The 18,246-nt window shown below is 40.4% G+C and overlaps 1 protein-coding gene across 1 annotated transcript; it reads left to right on the top strand.

Annotated features, from left to right (window-relative positions):
• The first annotated feature begins 1,963 nt into the window (after positions 1-1,963).
• LOC131222743 (glucosamine inositolphosphorylceramide transferase 1-like) lies at positions 1,964-16,672 on the top strand. The gene is made up of 4 exons (XM_058217920.1): positions 1,964-2,597; positions 2,992-3,114; positions 6,720-6,887; positions 14,418-16,672. Exons 1-4 carry the CDS (start codon positions 2,280-2,282, stop codon positions 16,092-16,094), a joined length of 2,286 nt encoding a protein of 761 aa, XP_058073903.1. The 5' UTR covers positions 1,964-2,279; the 3' UTR covers positions 16,095-16,672.
• The last annotated feature ends 1,574 nt before the right edge of the window (positions 16,673-18,246 follow it).

The raw sequence follows: 18,246 nt of genomic DNA, 5'->3' as shown, positions 1-18,246 counted from the left end.
TGATGTGTCCTGCATATACACTGTCCACCCATTTTTGCAGCTCATTGTAATTAGCCAAAAATAAAGCATATCTAATTCTCAGGTGAACCACACCACCGGAAAGAAGTGATTGACTATTAAAAACTTCTTGTAAGCTACAAAGTTTTAGATCAAATTGATATTTGTGTGCTCCCTTCATCCAAGTCTTTATGAAGTTATCAACATGTTGGATAGCAAATAAACATTCGAGTGGCCCCAAGATGTTTTTAATAGTTGGTATTCAATAACCACTGTTTCCCATGGTGTGGTCCACTTGACATTTGGATCTGCTTCATTTTTAATTTGGATAATTCCCTACAATGATTTGTTAAAACGGAAGAACAGCATGGATGTAATGCAGATACATTGCAATAGGCCCCACAGTTAGGGATCCACTCAGCTCGGTGGATTCAAGGATCTATCAAAGCCATGCCGCCTCGACTTGGCTCATTTTAGTTTGATTTGTGAGTCGGACCATTATAGAAAAAATAAAAAATAATAATTTTGACTATCTAGGTCCAAGACCATTGGTCAAATGGGTAATAATGGGTTGGACTGTCCACGCGCACCAATGCAACAAAATAATTATTACTCAGGGCTTGTTGGGCACGGTGGCATAGAGAGATTTGAGTTTGCTGATTTTTGTCATTTAGTAGGAAGAAATTGGATGTACATGGATTTCTTCTCTATTGAAAGGAGGGCTCTTTTTAAACTCTCACCTCACATCTATGATTTCAAATTCCCTCGCTTTCGTATTCACTGAGATTCACCCATTTAAGAGATTTCAAATATCCCCTGCCCCAAATGCCTTTAAAGTGCTTATAAAAGTATAAGAGTATCTTTCTTTCTTTCTTTTTTTATTTTATTATATATATATATAAAAAGAAAAGAGATGTTACAGTGCTCTTAAAGCACGATAAGTTATAGTGCCTTTAGTCGAACTGTGAATCCAATCCATTAATCTAGACCTCATTAGGTCTTGTATACATTTCATGATTACCATGCAAATACCATAATGATGAGATAAATAACCATTTGATCCATATCCTTTAATATAGACAATTAAGATCATTCACACAAAAATAGGACTATGGGCAATTTGATCCGTCTATTTGTTAGGACTCATCATGTAGTGCTTATGATTATAAAGAAATAGTTTTATTAGCCAATTATAGTCATCCCATGCTTTGCTTGGAAAATGCATGGCTATTAAAATAAACCCAAACAAAGGATTCATGTAATTGGTGCAATTTTTGCATAACAAATTTTTGCATGTGTTATTGACTTAATGGATAGTTTAGATCACTATATTTACCGGAGCAATCCTTCCACTCTATATAATATATCAATCAAACTAGCATATGCCCCCGTGATCTACTCCATCCATTCAGGTGGTCTAGCCCGTTAAATAATCCCACTTGAAACCAATTGGTTCCATCCATGTCCATGTCTTGGAAAATGAGACTCAAACCTGAAAGGACTCAGATTAGGTGAGATCCAAATTCAATTAGCCAATGGTAGTGTTTAAAAACCTTATGATAGATTGTGTTTCAATACTGAAATCATAGGTTCAAGTCCCACATAGTTATGCATGTATTGAAAAAAAAAAAAAAAAAAAACAAAAACCCAAAATCAGCCATTTAATCCCAAAAGGGTGGGGTTGGTATTGGGTGGGCCACCCAATAGGCCTGACTTTATTCCTATGCCAATGGGCAGGAATAGAGATCTTTCCTCCCTGGTCACGAGTCGGATATTGCCCTGATTTAAGACCCGAAACTTGACCCGGCCCATTTCTGCAAAGTTGCGTCACAGATCTTTTGGTTTACTTCAGGGACACAGAAGTCCCAAAGGAACACTGTGCTGTCAGTGTCATGCAACTAATATCATGTCTTTTCCCGGTCAGAAGCGGTTTATATATATATATATATATATATATATATATAATTCGCCCATTAAAGTACAGAAACCATCTCCATCTCTCTGTCTTTGTAATCTTTCTCTCCTTACTCGCGATGGATTTTCGCTCTCTTTCTGATTGAAGCTTGTTGGGTTTCTTGTTTTCTGTCCTTTTCCTTCTTTTGTATTAATAGAATATTAGTTTTCAGGATCTTTCTCGCATTTTTATTCGATTTGGGTGGAAAGAATCGAAGAAATCGGTGTTGGTTTTGATGGGTTTTTCTCTTTTTTTCAATCTGGGTGCTTTTGATTTAATGAGAAGTTAGTAGAAATGCACATTTTCTGTTTTGGGTTGTCCTGGGAATATGGGGGAAAAGGGTCTCAAGACCTCTATATCTAGTATTTGGGGTTGTGGGGTTTGCTGTAAAATGAGTCTTTGGTGCAGGTTTAGATGGAGATGGAACCACTCTTTTCGAGTTCTCTCCCTCTCATCTCCCTTCTTCTTCTTTCTCGGATCTTTCTTCGTCGTTACCGTTATTGGGTTTGCTTTCTTTCGTTTGATGATATCTCCCTTTCGGAACCCAAATTTGGATTCTTTTGGATGTCGTCCTGACAGCGAAGGATCTTGGTCTATTGGCGTCTTTTACGGGAAGAGTCCGTTCTCACTTTCGCCCATTGAACTGGTAGGCATGTCGGATTCGACACTTATTCCCCTTGTTCTGGTTTTTAATTATAGTGGTATTACATGATGGAATTGAGTATAATTGTACAGGATCATGTGGGACCCATCATGGGATGGGGCATGCCCTAGTACTCTACTATGAGATAGTCCCAGCCATTCAATGGAAATGGATAATGGCAAACAAGGGCCAAATGGGAACGCTAATCCAATGGATGGAATTTCAGTGGCGTCTGTGGACCACAACGTGTCCTGCTATATGAATGATTTGGATCACCAGTTGGCTCCCAATCTTACAGTGTGGCGCCAAAACAATGCTCGATTGAGCGTTCTTAGTATTTCTTGATTGCGACAGTCATGAACGAAGACATTAGCTGTTTGTTCTCATGTGTTGACAGGAAAATCGGAAAGATGACAGTAGTTCGGCATGGCCTGTTGCTAATCCTGTGTTTACGTGCGCTTCAGTCATGGATGCGGGTTATCCCAGTAATTTTGTTGCTGACCCCTTCCTTTATATTCAGGTTTGTGTTCTAGTCCTTCTGTATCTGGTGATATTGGTGTTATTTAATTTCAGCCATTTCCATTGCTTCTCTGAATAAATCGTTAACAGGAACAGTTTATTTTGTGTTTGGAATGCAAAATTATACAGATAATAATAGTAGAATGACATTTCCCACCCTGGAACTCCTGTCGTTACTGCTGTCACCTCGCTGAACCGTGGTTTTGGAATAATTGCATGCGTTTCTTGTTTGGATCACTTCCAGTTCCAGGAATTATCTTAATCTGAAACATTTGCTATTGTCTTAACAGAGATGCTTGTGTGTAGAGTATCAACCTTCCAATCATCTTTCAACCAATTTTTAGCATGGGGTGTAGAAGTTCTTCTTAGCTTCCTAGAATTTTGTGTCATGCTGAGTTCTAAAAAGTGGTTGTGATGCAGGACCGATGCATGAACCAAATAACTTGTGAGATCAAATAACAGAATCAAGACAATTAACCAAAAAAAAGAAAACACAAGCATTGCCTTAAACACTACTGATATCATGAACCAAAAAGGACATAATGCATAATCCTAGCCTAATTTACCAACATTGTCACACAAGATCATTAAATAAAAAGAAATTAAGATCTAATGGATGTAGGGACATCCAATTAGCATAGAGTATAGTTTATTTCATTGTAGATGGCCTAATACAACCTAGGGTGAATTAGGGTTAAAGAGATTGAGATATATAGGAAGTAGGGTTAAGGTTTGGATTATTGATGGGTATGGGAAAGTAAGGTTTAGAAGAAGATGAAGATCTGGGATGGGAGAATGAAGAGACTGAAGAAAATACATGAATAGAGGGAAAAAGAGATGACGGTGTGGGATAGATGGAGACCTTGCACCTCCATTGATGAATATTAGCCTCACACCAATCTCCCTTCCAAATCATATGGAAGTATCTTCAAATCCTTTAAAGATGGAAGAAGAAAGTAAGAGCTTTTCTTTTAAAAAAAATTTTATTATTATTTTTTTAATCACAAAAACCTAATAAGGGAGAGGGTCACACGGCCACCCTCTTTTTATAACTTTAAGAAAGTTGAAAAATTACAATTAACACCCTGTTTTGTGAATTTTGATGAAAATAACTCTAGTCTAACTAAAATCAACTAAAACACTTATAATGATGTCCAAACATAACATAAACAAAACAAAATCCTATAATGTTGATAAAATCTAAGAAAACTAGTGTGGACGATCCACGATGAATGGCCCGATCATGTGATCCAACGGCTCGATCGTCACGTCCTTCCGATCCAACGGATCACTCCATAAAGCAGCCCATGTTTATATTCTCAGTGTGGGGTCTTCTAGATGCCCACACATGCACATGGGGTCTTCAGCACGATCACGGATACTCGCCTAGCCATTGGGAAATCGGTGCGGCTCACCTCCTCCTCTAATACGTATGCAAGGGTAAAATGTATTTTGAAAAACATGTTTAGATTGCTAAAACTCGATTTTGATGGATGAGCAAGTGCTGAGTTGAGTTTTGATAAATTGGTGGGGTAGTTGGAAATGAGAAGGGGAAGGTTGTCTACTTAGCTTAAGGACTTTGAATGAAGCTGAGACGAGGGTATCTTTGTAAGGGAACTCGTGGCTCATCTTCATGTTCTCTCACTGTTGAAGGTGATTCTACAACATCATTTCTTGGGATGAGAGTTGGGATTTTTTCAAGGAGGATGCCATCCCACTTAGGCAATTCCAGTGTGAGAAAGGTATTCGGTAACGGCAACGGTGGACCTTTTTTCCTGAAAAAAATACTTCATCAGCCCCGAACGGAATGGCCATTATGGCCTGTAATGGTAACGGCCATTACATAACCTTTTTTTGGTACCTTGCTTGTGAGAGAATGAAGTAGCTTGTTCCATTGGTAAGAGGGTGTCGTCTAGACTCTAGAGCTGCTTTATGTATTGGGCATGCTTTGCCTTTATGGTAAAATTTATGTACTTGATGAAGTCATTTTTCTTTTATAAGATGTACAGAAGACCACCACTTAGCTGTTTCCTCATGTTATAACAGCTTGTTTCATTTCCTAGTACTGATAGAGCTTGTCCTCAATGCTGAGTTTGTGCGCAAATGGAAAGGCTCAAAATCCCATGGTCTTTGCTTTCATCAAAGCCTTCAGCTAAATTTTAAGGATGCCAATGTTCTAAGAGAAATAGTTCCGCGTTGTGGACAATCTATTCATGTGCTTCTATTCTAACTTGAGCAAAGCGCTTGAGTGCTCTATTAGGATCTTTGGCTGAAATGGCCTTATTCCCTGCTCTTCAGGCATTTTTGAGTAAATACTAAAAAGCCGACAAAAGGCAGAGTGTTCACTGATTCTGCCTGTGGTTCAGATGGAAATGAAGGGAGTGGTGTTGTTAATTTTTTTAAGGGAGAAAAAATCCTATGGCCTTTAACCCATAGCCAGATGGCCCAGACAACACTAAAGGAGGAGAAGAAACAACACAGTTCCATTTAGTACTTAAAAGAGAGACACATGTATCTAATATATGAAAGTTGAAGTCCTTCTGACAAAGAGTTGCTGACCTGGCAATCCTCTCCTTTGCTTTTAATGACAAGTGGTAATGGCACGGAAGATGCATGTAAAATGAGCCCTTCAGGTAATTTGGTGACTACTTAAAAAAGTTTCGCTGATACTAGCACACAAGTGCAGGCAACATTGAACCATCTGATCTTGGACCAAGACAAATACATGGTGTTGGCCACCTGTTGAACAACTTGGATCTTACATGAAGTCCCTTTGCTATGTTAGGGCGCATGTGCAATCGTGCTCCGTGCAGTTCTCTGCTAGCACAAATGAAAAGGATGAATAGGGAAAGCTGGAAAGCAAGCCAAAGAGATCCAAAATTGATCCACGCAAAATGAGTGAGACCTTGTGGAAGCCTGCTTATCACCCACATTCTAAGATTAATTTCATTTTCATGGAAATATTGTGAGTCTCTAGCATGATGCTGGATAGGAGTGATTTATATGTGACATGGATTGTGTGGCTATTAATGGACAAGTAATACACATTTGTATGTTTGTGTGCTCGTGTGAGTGCGGGTGCATGTGCATGCGTGTGGGTGTGGGTGCGGGTGCATGCGTATGCGCGTCTGTGTGTGTGTTTGTATGTGTGTGACATCTCTGTTGTTAATCTTTTTTCCTTTTTGTGGGCTGAATTTTACGCCATTATAAAGAAGGAATTGTCCTTTTTGTTCATTTTATTTAATAAACTTCACATCTACAGCTAATGTACTTTATTACCTTTTTTTTTTTTTTTCAAAAGAAAATGTACCCTATATTTTGCCTTGAGTGCGCGTTCTAGGCATTTTGATGTGCTGTTGAAGTTATGGCTATTTCATGAGCATGTCTCTCTAATTCATTCCATTATTCTACTTGTTTTTTTTTTTTTTTTTTTAAAAAGCCATTCCAATCTCATGTTCGGTTTTTGTGCTATTTGCTTACCTCAGAATATTTGAATGCATTCAGCCAATAGGTTGTGAGGTGTTTATATTTAGTTTGAGTAGAATTTGATTTGTTGTTCGATGACCTTCCTGATGTAACACAATGAATTTCTCTGTTGGTTTTCAGGGATACAATCTGTACATGTTTTTCGAGACGAAAAATTCTATTACAATGCAAGGGGACATTGGTGTTGCGAGAAGTGTTGATCAAGGTGTGACATGGGAATATTTGGGCATTGCTTTGGATGAGGAATGGCATCTATCTTATCCATATGTTTTCAACTACCATGGGCAAGTGAGTAGAAAAAACAGTGTGCCTCTGCTTTTTTATGTTAAGGAAATTTTGTTATGGAGCATCATTGTTGATTATCTTGCTATAGTATGGGTATGAAAGGTCTTGCGTAAACCTGTGGTTCTTTTACGAATTTTGTGTCTAAACTCTAAACCAATGGTGCTATTACAAATATTGCGTGGGTAACCCTTGATGCTATTACATATATTTTGTGGCTTAATGCTATGGTCTGCTGCACCACCTTTGGAGTTGATTTCTATTGCCTTGGAAAGTATGCCCTTCTTTGAATAAATACAGAACTCCAAAATTATAATCTAGATGACCAGCAATAAGTTGTATTTTTAATCAACAATAAAGAATTTTACGGGAGACCCCAAGAGGAAAGAAGAAATGAGATCCATCAAAGCAAGGAAAAAGGGTCCCTTTCTATACAAAGAGAAGATCCACAGATCCCCTTAGCCAAAGAATCAGCAATATGGTTGGATTCACTAGGAATATGTACAATTTCCATAAAGAGTGAATACATTCTCAATTCCTTCAAAATGAAAGCAACTTCCAAGGAGGAGGATATTTTCTGGAGACCAAAGCAATCACATTCCAAGAATCCTCCTCCAAAAAGCCTGTCCAAGCAGCTTGTGGAAGTCTCCATGCCAGTTTTAATGGCCAAAATCTCAGCTCTATACGTGGTTTGTACCCCTGCCAAGCCTGAGGATGAGTTTGATGATACCATGCTCTATTCCCAATTCCAGATGATACAGGTTTACCAACTCTGTGTGGGGGGGGGGGGGGGCGGGGTGGTGGAGGAGAGAGAGAGAGAGCTAGCCAAATTCACCAAAGACCACCTGATTTTGGAAATACTGTAAAACTCTTTTACCATCATGATAGAGATTGGCTGCAATTCACCAAAAGGCCTTTCCGAGGGATATACTGACCTAGATAATTGGTCTTCGAAGATCCATTTATTTCTATCCATATTCCCCAGAATTATGTTTGCCAACCATATACCAAAGTCTGTATTGATTGCCATTGTTTCTCTTTACATGCGAAGACTAGCAAATTGTCATGTAGATTGATTTGTTATGGTTTGGCCCGTATGTCTATATTGATTTCCAATTCCTGATGCACCTGTATATTTTCTTTAAATTTATAGAGGTTTTAATTGGTGTTTTGAAATGCGGATTGAAGAATCCTCCCTACTAGTTTTTTAACAATTATTACTTGGGAGTAACCTAGCCTTAGATCCTTATGTGATATATGGAAGCAAGTTATCAATCATCGCATGTGTGTACAAGATCTGTTCATCTGCTGGGCCATACCTCAAAAATCACACCAATGAGATGATCCTAGCTTCCATTTGGTAGATGATTTTTTCCCACTAAATGTGGACATGAGTTGAAACTTTTGCTTACTATCTGTATGTAATTACACCAATCCTTCAATTGGTGGCGACGACAGTTTGACCAGTGTGAATTTTGGGGTACAATTAATGCAGGGGCATTTTCATATCGGGCTCGAGTGGGGTTGCTTGTGGGATGCAAGGGCACACTCGGGGTGGGTGGCCCGTGTGAGGTGGTACCCATGTGATTTGGGGCCCACGAGGGGGCTTTGGCCGAAGTCCTAACCCATGAGATGTATGGGGCCTGGGCTATCAGATAAAGGGATTGATTCGCCATGCTCTAATAGTTTGAGCTTTTAGAGCAAGTGGTTAATTGTCCTGCATCAACAATCCATCCATAGTAGGACCTCGTGGGTGAGTAACATGCATGTAACGTGTGCATAGATAGATTGCGTGTTAACTGAGAAATGGATGTAAAGCCAAATTCATTCTCTATCCTAATTGCAAACTAGGCTTTTAAAGAAAGTAAACTAGTTGCAAGCGAGAAGATGAACCTACCAAATTGCTGCATAAATCTTAAAACACAAGCCAATGCCATCCACTCACAAGGGCGCGTGCACTAAATTAAGATAAATCCCTCCTTAACCTGTGATGTGATAAATCTGCCCTTTTGCTGCTACCAATATTAAGAAAATCTTATATATATATATATATATATATATATAATCTTCTACAGCAACTATATTCTCATTAAAAATCATCCAAGAAGGTGTTCCTAGGTATGGCCACAAAGCCATATCTATAAACAGTTGTCCTTAGTTTCGTATTTGGAAACAACCCCAACACAAAGACTTTTAAACTAGGACTCTATAAAATTAAATAGCAACAAATATGGAAAAACTTCTAAAAACTAGGACTGTTATTTGCATTCGCATGCTATTTTAGCATATAAAGAGTGGACACATGTGTGACCAAGTGGGTCCTACTCCCACTTTCAATCTCCTCACATGTGTGGGTTGGAGATTTCGTTGCATCGGTTCTCACCAGCTTCGGGAAACTCATCTCCAAGTTTGAAACCCATTTCAGTCCTTTGAAACTCATCTCCAAGATTTGGTTGCATCGGTTCTCACAAGCTTCGGGAAACTCATCTCCAAGCATAACACATCTTCAGTAGCAATTAGAGAACTTCGATGATGAAGGCCTCCAAGTCACCCATGTGCCATGCAAACTAAATACTTCCTGTTCCTCGTGTGCCTGTGTGCATACAATGTCCTGGAATGCTTTCCTTTACTTGATTATTGGCTTCATGGGTTGCATGGCTTGAATGATCACCTCTTGCATCCCTTTGTTGTCTATTGTGAATCTTTCCTCATTGGACCCTCCTATCGTGCATAAATGAGCAACTTTTGGTGAACCCCCAATATTGCACATGGTGATTGTACAATCATCAACATCCTATCAATGCATGACAGATCCATGTTAGAGGAATTTCACACCAAACAGATTCCTTGTAGTGCGGGTACAATGAATAAATCACCAACATTGTTGGCTGATTGAACATGAATTCCCCATTCAACCAAGCAACTCGTGAAGGTTTTGGGTACCTTTTGGTTTGAAGCTTCAATTGATTGACAATTCCATATGACATTATATTGACGTCAGAACCATTATCAATTATGTTGTTCAGAGTATTTCCATATGACATTATATTGATGTCAGAACCATTATATCAGTGTATGGAAAACACTAGTATGCGGCCAATCGTTGTCTGCTTCCTCCTCATAAGCAGTCACAATGCATTGAACCATGAATGAGATAAGCACTTTTATCATTGATACCATGACTTTATCTCCGTCTTCCTTAGTAGTCTCATCTTTTTTCTCCTTATCCTCGGAGTCATAATCTGAGAGAGAGTCATCATAGTAGTTGAGGAATTTAGAAGGGCATACTGCAGAAACACACCCATTACCTCCACATGTAAATCATATAACAGTGTTGCACTATCTTTTCGATGTCTCTCTGATTTTTCATGCTGCCTTAGTACCAGGAGTTGAAACGACCGTTTGTTTCTCACCATTGATCATTATATGGACACACGGTCTTTCTTCAGCCCATGCTACCGTTGCTTGAGGTGGTGTGCTACCGTAATACCAGACAACTGATATGCCTTGATGTTGTGCCTGCAGCACGGTCTTATGATATTCCTGAACTTTAGCGCAATCTGATAACTCTCATCAACGGTATTCAGTCTCCCTGTCACCATCTTCTTCTGGATCTTCAGTTTTAATTCACTGTAGTATCAGGCAATTCATTGCAATGATGTCTTGAGTAACTCACATCAACCCATCAAATCATAATATTTTTGTGTATATTCTACAATGGTCAATAGGATGGCTGTAGCTGTAATGAGGATGGTGAGATGGATGAGTGGCTAGACAAGGAAAGACAGAATTAGCAATGAATGCATTTGAGGGAACTTAGTAGCACCAATAGATTCTTAGCGTGGCTGGATTGCAAATTACGTAAGTAATTCAATGTAAAAACACAATCATTTCGATTTTATGACATTTGTTTAAACACGTAATTCAGCAGTCAAATGTAGATATAATAGGAGACAAGTAGAGGAATTTGTAATCACTACGATTTTACATTGTAATGTGGTGGAAATCTCCTATCCAAAAACAGGAATCAGTGTAATTTCCCTGTTGATTTGACATTTCACTATTTTATCATTACGATTTTACCACGCCTATCCAAACACGGGAATTGTCAGTCAAATTGCTTGTTTTCTAGGAGACAAGTATTGTAATTTGTAATCATTGCACTTTTACAAATACATAAACTGATGTAATTCACAATCTAAACAGGCCCTGAGGGAAAGCAAACAATAGATGGTTTGGTCATGTACAACAAAGACCAAGAACTGTGCCGGTTAGGAGTGAGTTGGTACAAGTTGAAGGCTCTAAAAGGGCAAGAGGAAGGCCCAAAAGAATGTGGGTGGAGGTAGTAAGAAAAGACCTATGGTTCATCTGAAGTTATGGCCCTTGATAGAGTGGAATGGAGGAACATGATTCATGCAGTGGACCCCAATTAATTAGGATAAGGCTTAGACGATGATGATGATGATGATGATGTTCAATGGTCATGTTCTCTTGCCTCAATGAAAGGAGATCTTGAAATGTGACAATTACGTAATCTGAAGGCATGACCTGTCTTTTCAACCTGGCCTCCATTTCCTCGCAAGATGAAATTGGATGAAGTCCACCATGTCTCAGTTCGGATTCAACAGAAGTCCACCAATTCAATGCGAACCCTTAAGCTTCAACCCTTTAAATCGTAGCTTGGCTTTATCAGTCATTTGGCACCACTCAAAACAAATTTCCAATGATTGTAGCCAATCAAGGAAAGCATGTGGATCTAGGTTACCACTACAATCTTGAATTTCAACCTTAATATGTCTTCAAGTCTTTTCCACCAGGGGCCATGGGTGCCCATTGTCTTGCCGAGGGTATTCAGGCTGTTGGTACCCTTGGCAAGTCTGGTACTCATATCCTTAATTAGTATTGTCTCGGCCCAGTGTTTGAAACCCGGGTTGCCTAGACGAAAGATTCACTGTCTCCACATGTTCTTTAGTAGTTCTCCTAGGTACGTGAGTGTTAGAATTTTTCCTCTTACTGTTTTCTTCTAGCATAGACAACTGGCCATTGATCTCATCCATATGATTACGTAGTTGTCCTGTCTATTGTTGTATGGCTTTCACAACTTCACTCTGGTTTCCGCTTGTCTTCTTAGGACTATAAGATGGCCTGCTCCTAGTTGACATAAACAATTGGTATTGGGTGGAGCTAAAGGACAACCAAAAGATACATCAGGTTGTGGGCTGTAATAATCCAATTTAAGCCTAGAATTAAGGGTTGATGGTACCATCAAAATCTGGAATTTTCTGGGGCTGAATTTAGGGGTGAAATGGGAACTGAATCAAGGTCAATTGCAGGTTGTTTGAAGGGTACTGGCAGATGGAATACGGGCAGGTCTAGAGCCTAAAGGCTTGGGTGCACAGTAGGGTATTTTGGGACCGTTTACAAAATACAGTTTATGTTTGTTTTTTTTGGTTAATGGATGAGTGTTGGTAGAAACTTGGATTCTAGATTGTTGTCTTCGGCTAAGATTGATAGGGCTGCTGGATTTCTTGTGGTAGAGGGTGATGGTTAAGGTTTTGACAGATTGTGTTATTGGGGAAAGAAAAAAAGAAAACGAAGAAGAGAAGATGAGGGATAAAAGGAGAAAATAAATTCCTAGTTCCCAAGGATGGAACTCCCTCTGTTGCCAAATAATGCAAACTAGGCTTTCAAAGAAAGAAAACTTGTTGTAAGAGAGAAGATCAGTCTACCAGATTTCTGCAGATGTCTTACCATACAAACCAGTGAGGCGGTGACATCCACACGCAAGAACACATGCACAAAATTATAATAAATCCCTCCTTAATCTGCTACTGAGCTAACCCCCCTGTATGAAGAAAAGCTTCTACAACAACTATATTCTCATTCGAAATCATCTAAACAGGTGCTCCTACATATGGTCATAAAGCCACATTTATAAACAGATGTACTTAGTTTCTTATTTCGAAATAGCCCCAACAAATAAAGAAATAATTTTAAACAAGGACCAAAAAATTAGATAGCAACAAGCAAGGAAAGACTTCTAAAAACTAGGACTGTTTTTGCATACACATGCTATTGTAGCACATAAAGATTGGACACGTGCGATGAAGTGGATCCCACATTGGATCCCCCCACTCGTGTGGATTGGAGATTGGTTGAATCATATTGATGCAGGACAATTATCCACTTACTCTATCTCATAGCCCAGGCCCGACATCTCATGGGTTAGGACCTCGGCCGAACCCCATTCGTGGGCCCCAAATCACATGGGCTGCCCACCCCGAGCGTGTCCCCGCATCCCACGGGCTACCCCACTCGAGCCTAGTGTTAAATGCGCATTAATCACCCTTGGTAAGGAGTCTCGAACACGAGACCTCCCCCGTGGGCCCCAAATCGCATGGGTCACCCACCCCGAGTGTGCCCCTACATCCCACAGGTGACCCCACTCGAGCCCGGTGTGAAAATGCCCCTGCATTACATATCCCTTAACCATCTGTATTGGGAAGCATACAGCTTTGACAGATCTTTAGTGAAGGTGTACACAAGGAAGATCTCTGTATTGGGATTTCTGTCCTCCCACTGAATGTTTTCTTATCATTTTTTTATCTCTACTATTTATAATATGAGTAGGCAGGGTCAAAATTTCCTTTTCCGTGCAGTTAGCTTTTGGAGAGTCCAAAAAATTGGGTTTCCACATGGGAAGGGATTTGAACTAAATGTAAGGGCATTAGGTAATTTGAAGGTGTCTTGACTGCTTAGCAACCAATGGTTGAGATTTTACCCGCTTAGCCCCGTCAATTTTTTAGATTTTACCTGCTCCAAACGGTTATTTTTGTCATATTAAAATGTTGATGTGAGTAACCTACATGCCTTAATTGTGTGTAGCCACATCCACACCAAAATGAGGTTTGCTAGAATACATTATAACATATTGCTCTATGTTGCGTTGGGACTTTAGGCTTTGGGTATGGGGTCATCTTCCAATGATCCTGACCATTTATATGACATGTCTTTAGAGGGTGCATGTACAAATAATACAATCTCTTAGATCGTGATATTTTAGTTACCCCTTCGATCATTTGGCTCTTTTCCTTTTGAATTTGGAAGGTATCCATAACCTTTAAATAATGAGAAGAGATGAAGTACTTCAAGCTGAGAATTATTTTGAGTATCTCCAACCCACAGGAGACAGTTTTCTTCATTGAAAAGGGCCCGTCCAACAGCTGATGTCCCGACATATCCTATCAGGTGTCATACGCTACTGGAGTATGAAATAACTTTTGCAATCTCCTCCTACTCTCACCATGTCTCATAAACAGCTTCATTTCTCCAAGTTCTGCAAACAGCTTCTTCTCTCCGCATGCATTGCACAAGCCATGCCCAGCAACGCTGATATAGTCATCCCTTAAAAATCATTATCTTATTACATTTCTAGAATTGTAATGTGATATCCAAGTGCCAATTTCCGTTTCTCTTTAACCATCTCTTGCTTGTTGATGCTAAAGAGATTTGGCTACATTCTACTGTGGTTTGCAGATATACATGATGCCCGAGGGCAGTGAAAGGGGGGATCTTCGACTTTATCGGGCAACTGAATTTCCTCTCCTGTGGACATTGGAGAAGGTTCTTATAAACAGGCCACTCATAGACACTTCTCTCATCCAGTATGAAGGATACCATTGGCTCTTTACTTCAGATTTCAGCCGATTCGGTACCAAGGATAATGCAGAGCTAGAAATTTGGTACAGTAACTCACCTCTTGGCCCCTGGAAACAGCACAAGAGAAACCCAATACACAAAAGTAACAGGAGCTTGGGAGCCCGAAATGCAGGGAGGCCTTTTATTTATGAAGGGTTCCTGTACCGCATGGGCCAGGACTGTGGTGATACATACGGCCGAAGAGTCCGTGTTTTCAAAGTGGAAACGCTCACCACTGAGGATTACAAAGAAGTCCCAGTTCCTCTGGGAATTGAGGAGTTGAATAAAGGCTGCAATGCCTGGAATGGCTTCAGGTACCACCACCTAGACGCTCAGCAGCTCCCTTCGGGTGACTGGATTGCAGTAATGGATGGAGACCGTGTACCTTCCGGTGACTTGACTCATAGGGTTTTGGTTGGATGCATGGTAGTCCTGTTGCTAGTGACACTGATTACTGTTGTGGGTTTCTTAGTCGGAGCCCTCAACTGCATTGTTCCTCCAATCTGGTCTATGACTTCTAGTAGGAGAAATGACTCTTCATGGTTTCGGGCTCGGCCCCTATACAATTCAAAGATTCGCAGATCTTTGTCGTGCTTGATCCGATGCTGTTCTGCCGTTAGAGCGAGACTGAGTCCAAGTAGGTGTTCCGGAATGTTGGTTCTCTGTCTTCTTTGTGTTACTGGGGCCGTGTTGGTTTGCGTGGCTGTGCAGTTTCTGTTTGGCGGCAATGGTGCCGAGGAGGCTTTTGCTTTCAAGGGGCACTATTCTCAGTTTACAATGCTCACCATGACGTACGAAGCTCGGCTCTGGAATTTGAAGCTGTATGTCAAGCACTATTCTCGTTGTGCTTCTGTGAGAGAGATTGTCGTTGTCTGGAACAAAGGAACTCCTCCCAACTTGGAGGATTTCGACTCTGCTGTTCCTGTGCGTGTCCGTGTGGAGGAACACAACTCTCTCAACAACCGTTTCAAGGTCGACCCTCTCATAAAAACAAGAGCCGTACTTGAGCTCGACGATGATATTTTGATGACGTGCAATGATCTCGAGAGGGCGTTCCGGGTCTGGCGGGAGCATCCGGAGAGGATCGTGGGCTTTTACCCACGGCTGCTTGAAGGGAGCCCATTGGAGTACCGGGACGAGAGGTATGCAAGGAAGAGGAAGAGTTACAATGCCATATTGACCGGCGCCGCATTCATGGACAGTGAATTCGCTTTCAAGAGATACTGGAGCGAAGAAGCAAGGGAAGGGCGGGCCATCGTTGATCACTATTTCAACTGCGAAGATGTGCTGATGAACTTCCTCTTTGCAAATGCAAGCTCATCAAGGACGGTGGAGTACATTCATCCTGCATGGGCCATCGACACTTCGAAGCTGTCGGGCGCTGCTATCAGCCGGAACACTCAAATGCACTACAGGATCAGGACGAACTGCTTGTCAAAGTTCTCTGCAATTTATGGCCCACTCTCCCCACAGAAATGGGAGTTTGCCGGCCGGGAAGATGGTTGGGATGTATAGGCCTGCAGGAAGAGCTGATTCAAGCTTTCACCGGTTAAATAGCTAGTGTTGGTGGTCACAAGCCGCAGGCAGATTATAGATAGGTTACAACACACAGACAAAAGCAATTTTTCAGGATCTTCAAACCTCAATTAGATATGGGATGGACAGAGTAAAATGGCTGACACAAGTGACATTTTGAGGACACGGAACTTGCAGTTACATTACGATGGGCTGTGAAACTGTAAGAAGGTTGTCGGTTAGCAGAAGATGAGAAACAGATAATGTCCCAAATGCTAATATGCAAGTCCAGATCAGCATTCAGTTCTATTTAGTGGTTGTTTATTTAATTGTGGCCTGTTTTGGGTGGCCCATTTTTACCAATGTTGATGATGACCCATCTGCTGATTGGTGGGCCACACTTGCATATTTTGCCATGATGCTGGCATTTGTATCGGCAGATGCATACAGGTTGGTGAGAAACTTGGTTCACTAAGATGTTTCTGATCTTTGTTTATGTGAATGTGAATATTTTTTTAATGTCTATTGGAAGTTAGCCGTAGCTCTGAAATGAACAAAGATTTACGTTTTTCTTGTTTTCTGCTGCGGTTCCAATTTCTGGCTTTATCAGTATAGCTACCCAAACCCGAATCAGAATAACATTACTTGCTCAGTTGCATTGTGTTGTCGAAATGGATTCAATTAACACCTGATTCTAGGGGTTGTTTGGCAACACCGGTTTAGGTGTATTTGAGTGCATTCAGAATCCAAAAGCTGTATGGCAGCATGGATTCAAGAGCAAATAGAGTTGAAAGTGAATGAAATACACAACTTTGGTGTGTTTTGAAATCTCACCCTTTTACTAAAATATCTTCTTCTTCTTTTTTACTCTTTTTAGAGTTAGGAAAATTTCACGTGTAACAAAGGTATCACTAGGTTACTAATCTATTATACACATGGCACGCTGAAGATATACATAAAACAAATTGATTTTTGGATGCATCACTAAAATCACATCAATAGAATGATCTGAATCTGTTTAGACAAGTTAGTTATGTAAAGCAATGGGCTCCTTTGTGATCCTTTGCTTTTGGCCCACTCCGGGCTTGCAATTTCGTCATTTTTGGTTAAAGTACAATCATTACCACGTGTACACTGATTGGGATATTAAAGTTGATTTGGCAATTTAGTTCAAGTTTCTGTAAATGTGCTATAGAATTTCGATGCACTCCTATTTTTGTATTCCAACACATTTCAATTATAAGCTGACAAACACATTTGAGGATTCAGAATCACCTTGATTCATCATTTGGATTCTAATGCATTCCCAATACAAGCTCCCAAAGAGCCCCAAATAGACCAATGCATCAACCAGAAATTATTTATTTGCTCGTCCAAAGGTAAGGGGGTCTAGTGAACATGAAAAGTGTGCAGTTAAAGTATCATCCAACTGTCAATGTTTGGAATACGTGTGGGCCACTTCGTAACTGGATTGGACCTGATTTTTTGGGCCGTCATGGATGGTGTGGCCCACCTGATAATGTCTGAACCCAAAGGTATTCATGTGTTATCATGACCCTTTAAAGAAAGGGAGGAGAAAAAAGAGAAGGTCCCCATATCATGCACATACCCTAGAAAATAACTTTTAGCATGTGAAGGGAGCCACATCACATGTTGGGTGTTTGTGACATTCCATTTCCCAAGCAGCCATGGATTCCCAGCCACTTTTGAGGGACAGTTAACTCAAAAAAAAAAAAAACATCAATCAATGAAGATCAATGGCCATCGGTGAAAAGATTGCCAATTATTATACTTCCTCCCTCACCACAAAAATCATCAATCAATCAAGATCGATCGCCCATGGTGAAAAGATCGCCAACTATTATACTCATAAAAGAAGAGAATGCCCAACTTGAGTGGACAGCAATCTGCCACCGTCCATCAATGGCAGGGAACCCAAATCGAATTTCAAATCCCATTCGGAAATTTGTTGGAATTCCCGCCCTCCACCTAAGGTTAACTGTAGGGAAACTTGCCTGAAGCTGTTTCCTCATCCACGTGTTTTCCTCAAAGCTGCATGAACGGCCACGATCAAAAGGGACACGAGAACTTTACGTGTCACATGATTGTCGAATAAGAACTCCCAACACGAACACAGGCCTAGAGAGAGAGA

The sequence above is a fragment of the Magnolia sinica genome, chromosome 13, assembly GCF_029962835.1.
Source record: "Magnolia sinica isolate HGM2019 chromosome 13, MsV1, whole genome shotgun sequence".
NCBI classification, from domain to species: Eukaryota; Viridiplantae; Streptophyta; class Magnoliopsida; order Magnoliales; family Magnoliaceae; genus Magnolia; species Magnolia sinica.
Note: the sequence above shows the minus strand (reverse complement) of the source record. Positions and strands in the feature narration are given on the sequence as shown.

Coding starts and splice junctions, on each gene's coding strand:
- LOC131222743 (XM_058217920.1), top strand. CDS start 2,280: ATGGGGGAAAAGGGTCTCAAGACCTCTATATCTAGTATTTGGGGTTGT. Junction 3,115..6,719: donor ACCCCTTCCTTTATATTCAG/GTTTGTGTTCTA, acceptor GTTGGTTTTCAG/GGATACAATCTGTACATGTT. Junction 6,888..14,417: donor TTTTCAACTACCATGGGCAA/GTGAGTAGAAAA, acceptor TGTGGTTTGCAG/ATATACATGATGCCCGAGGG.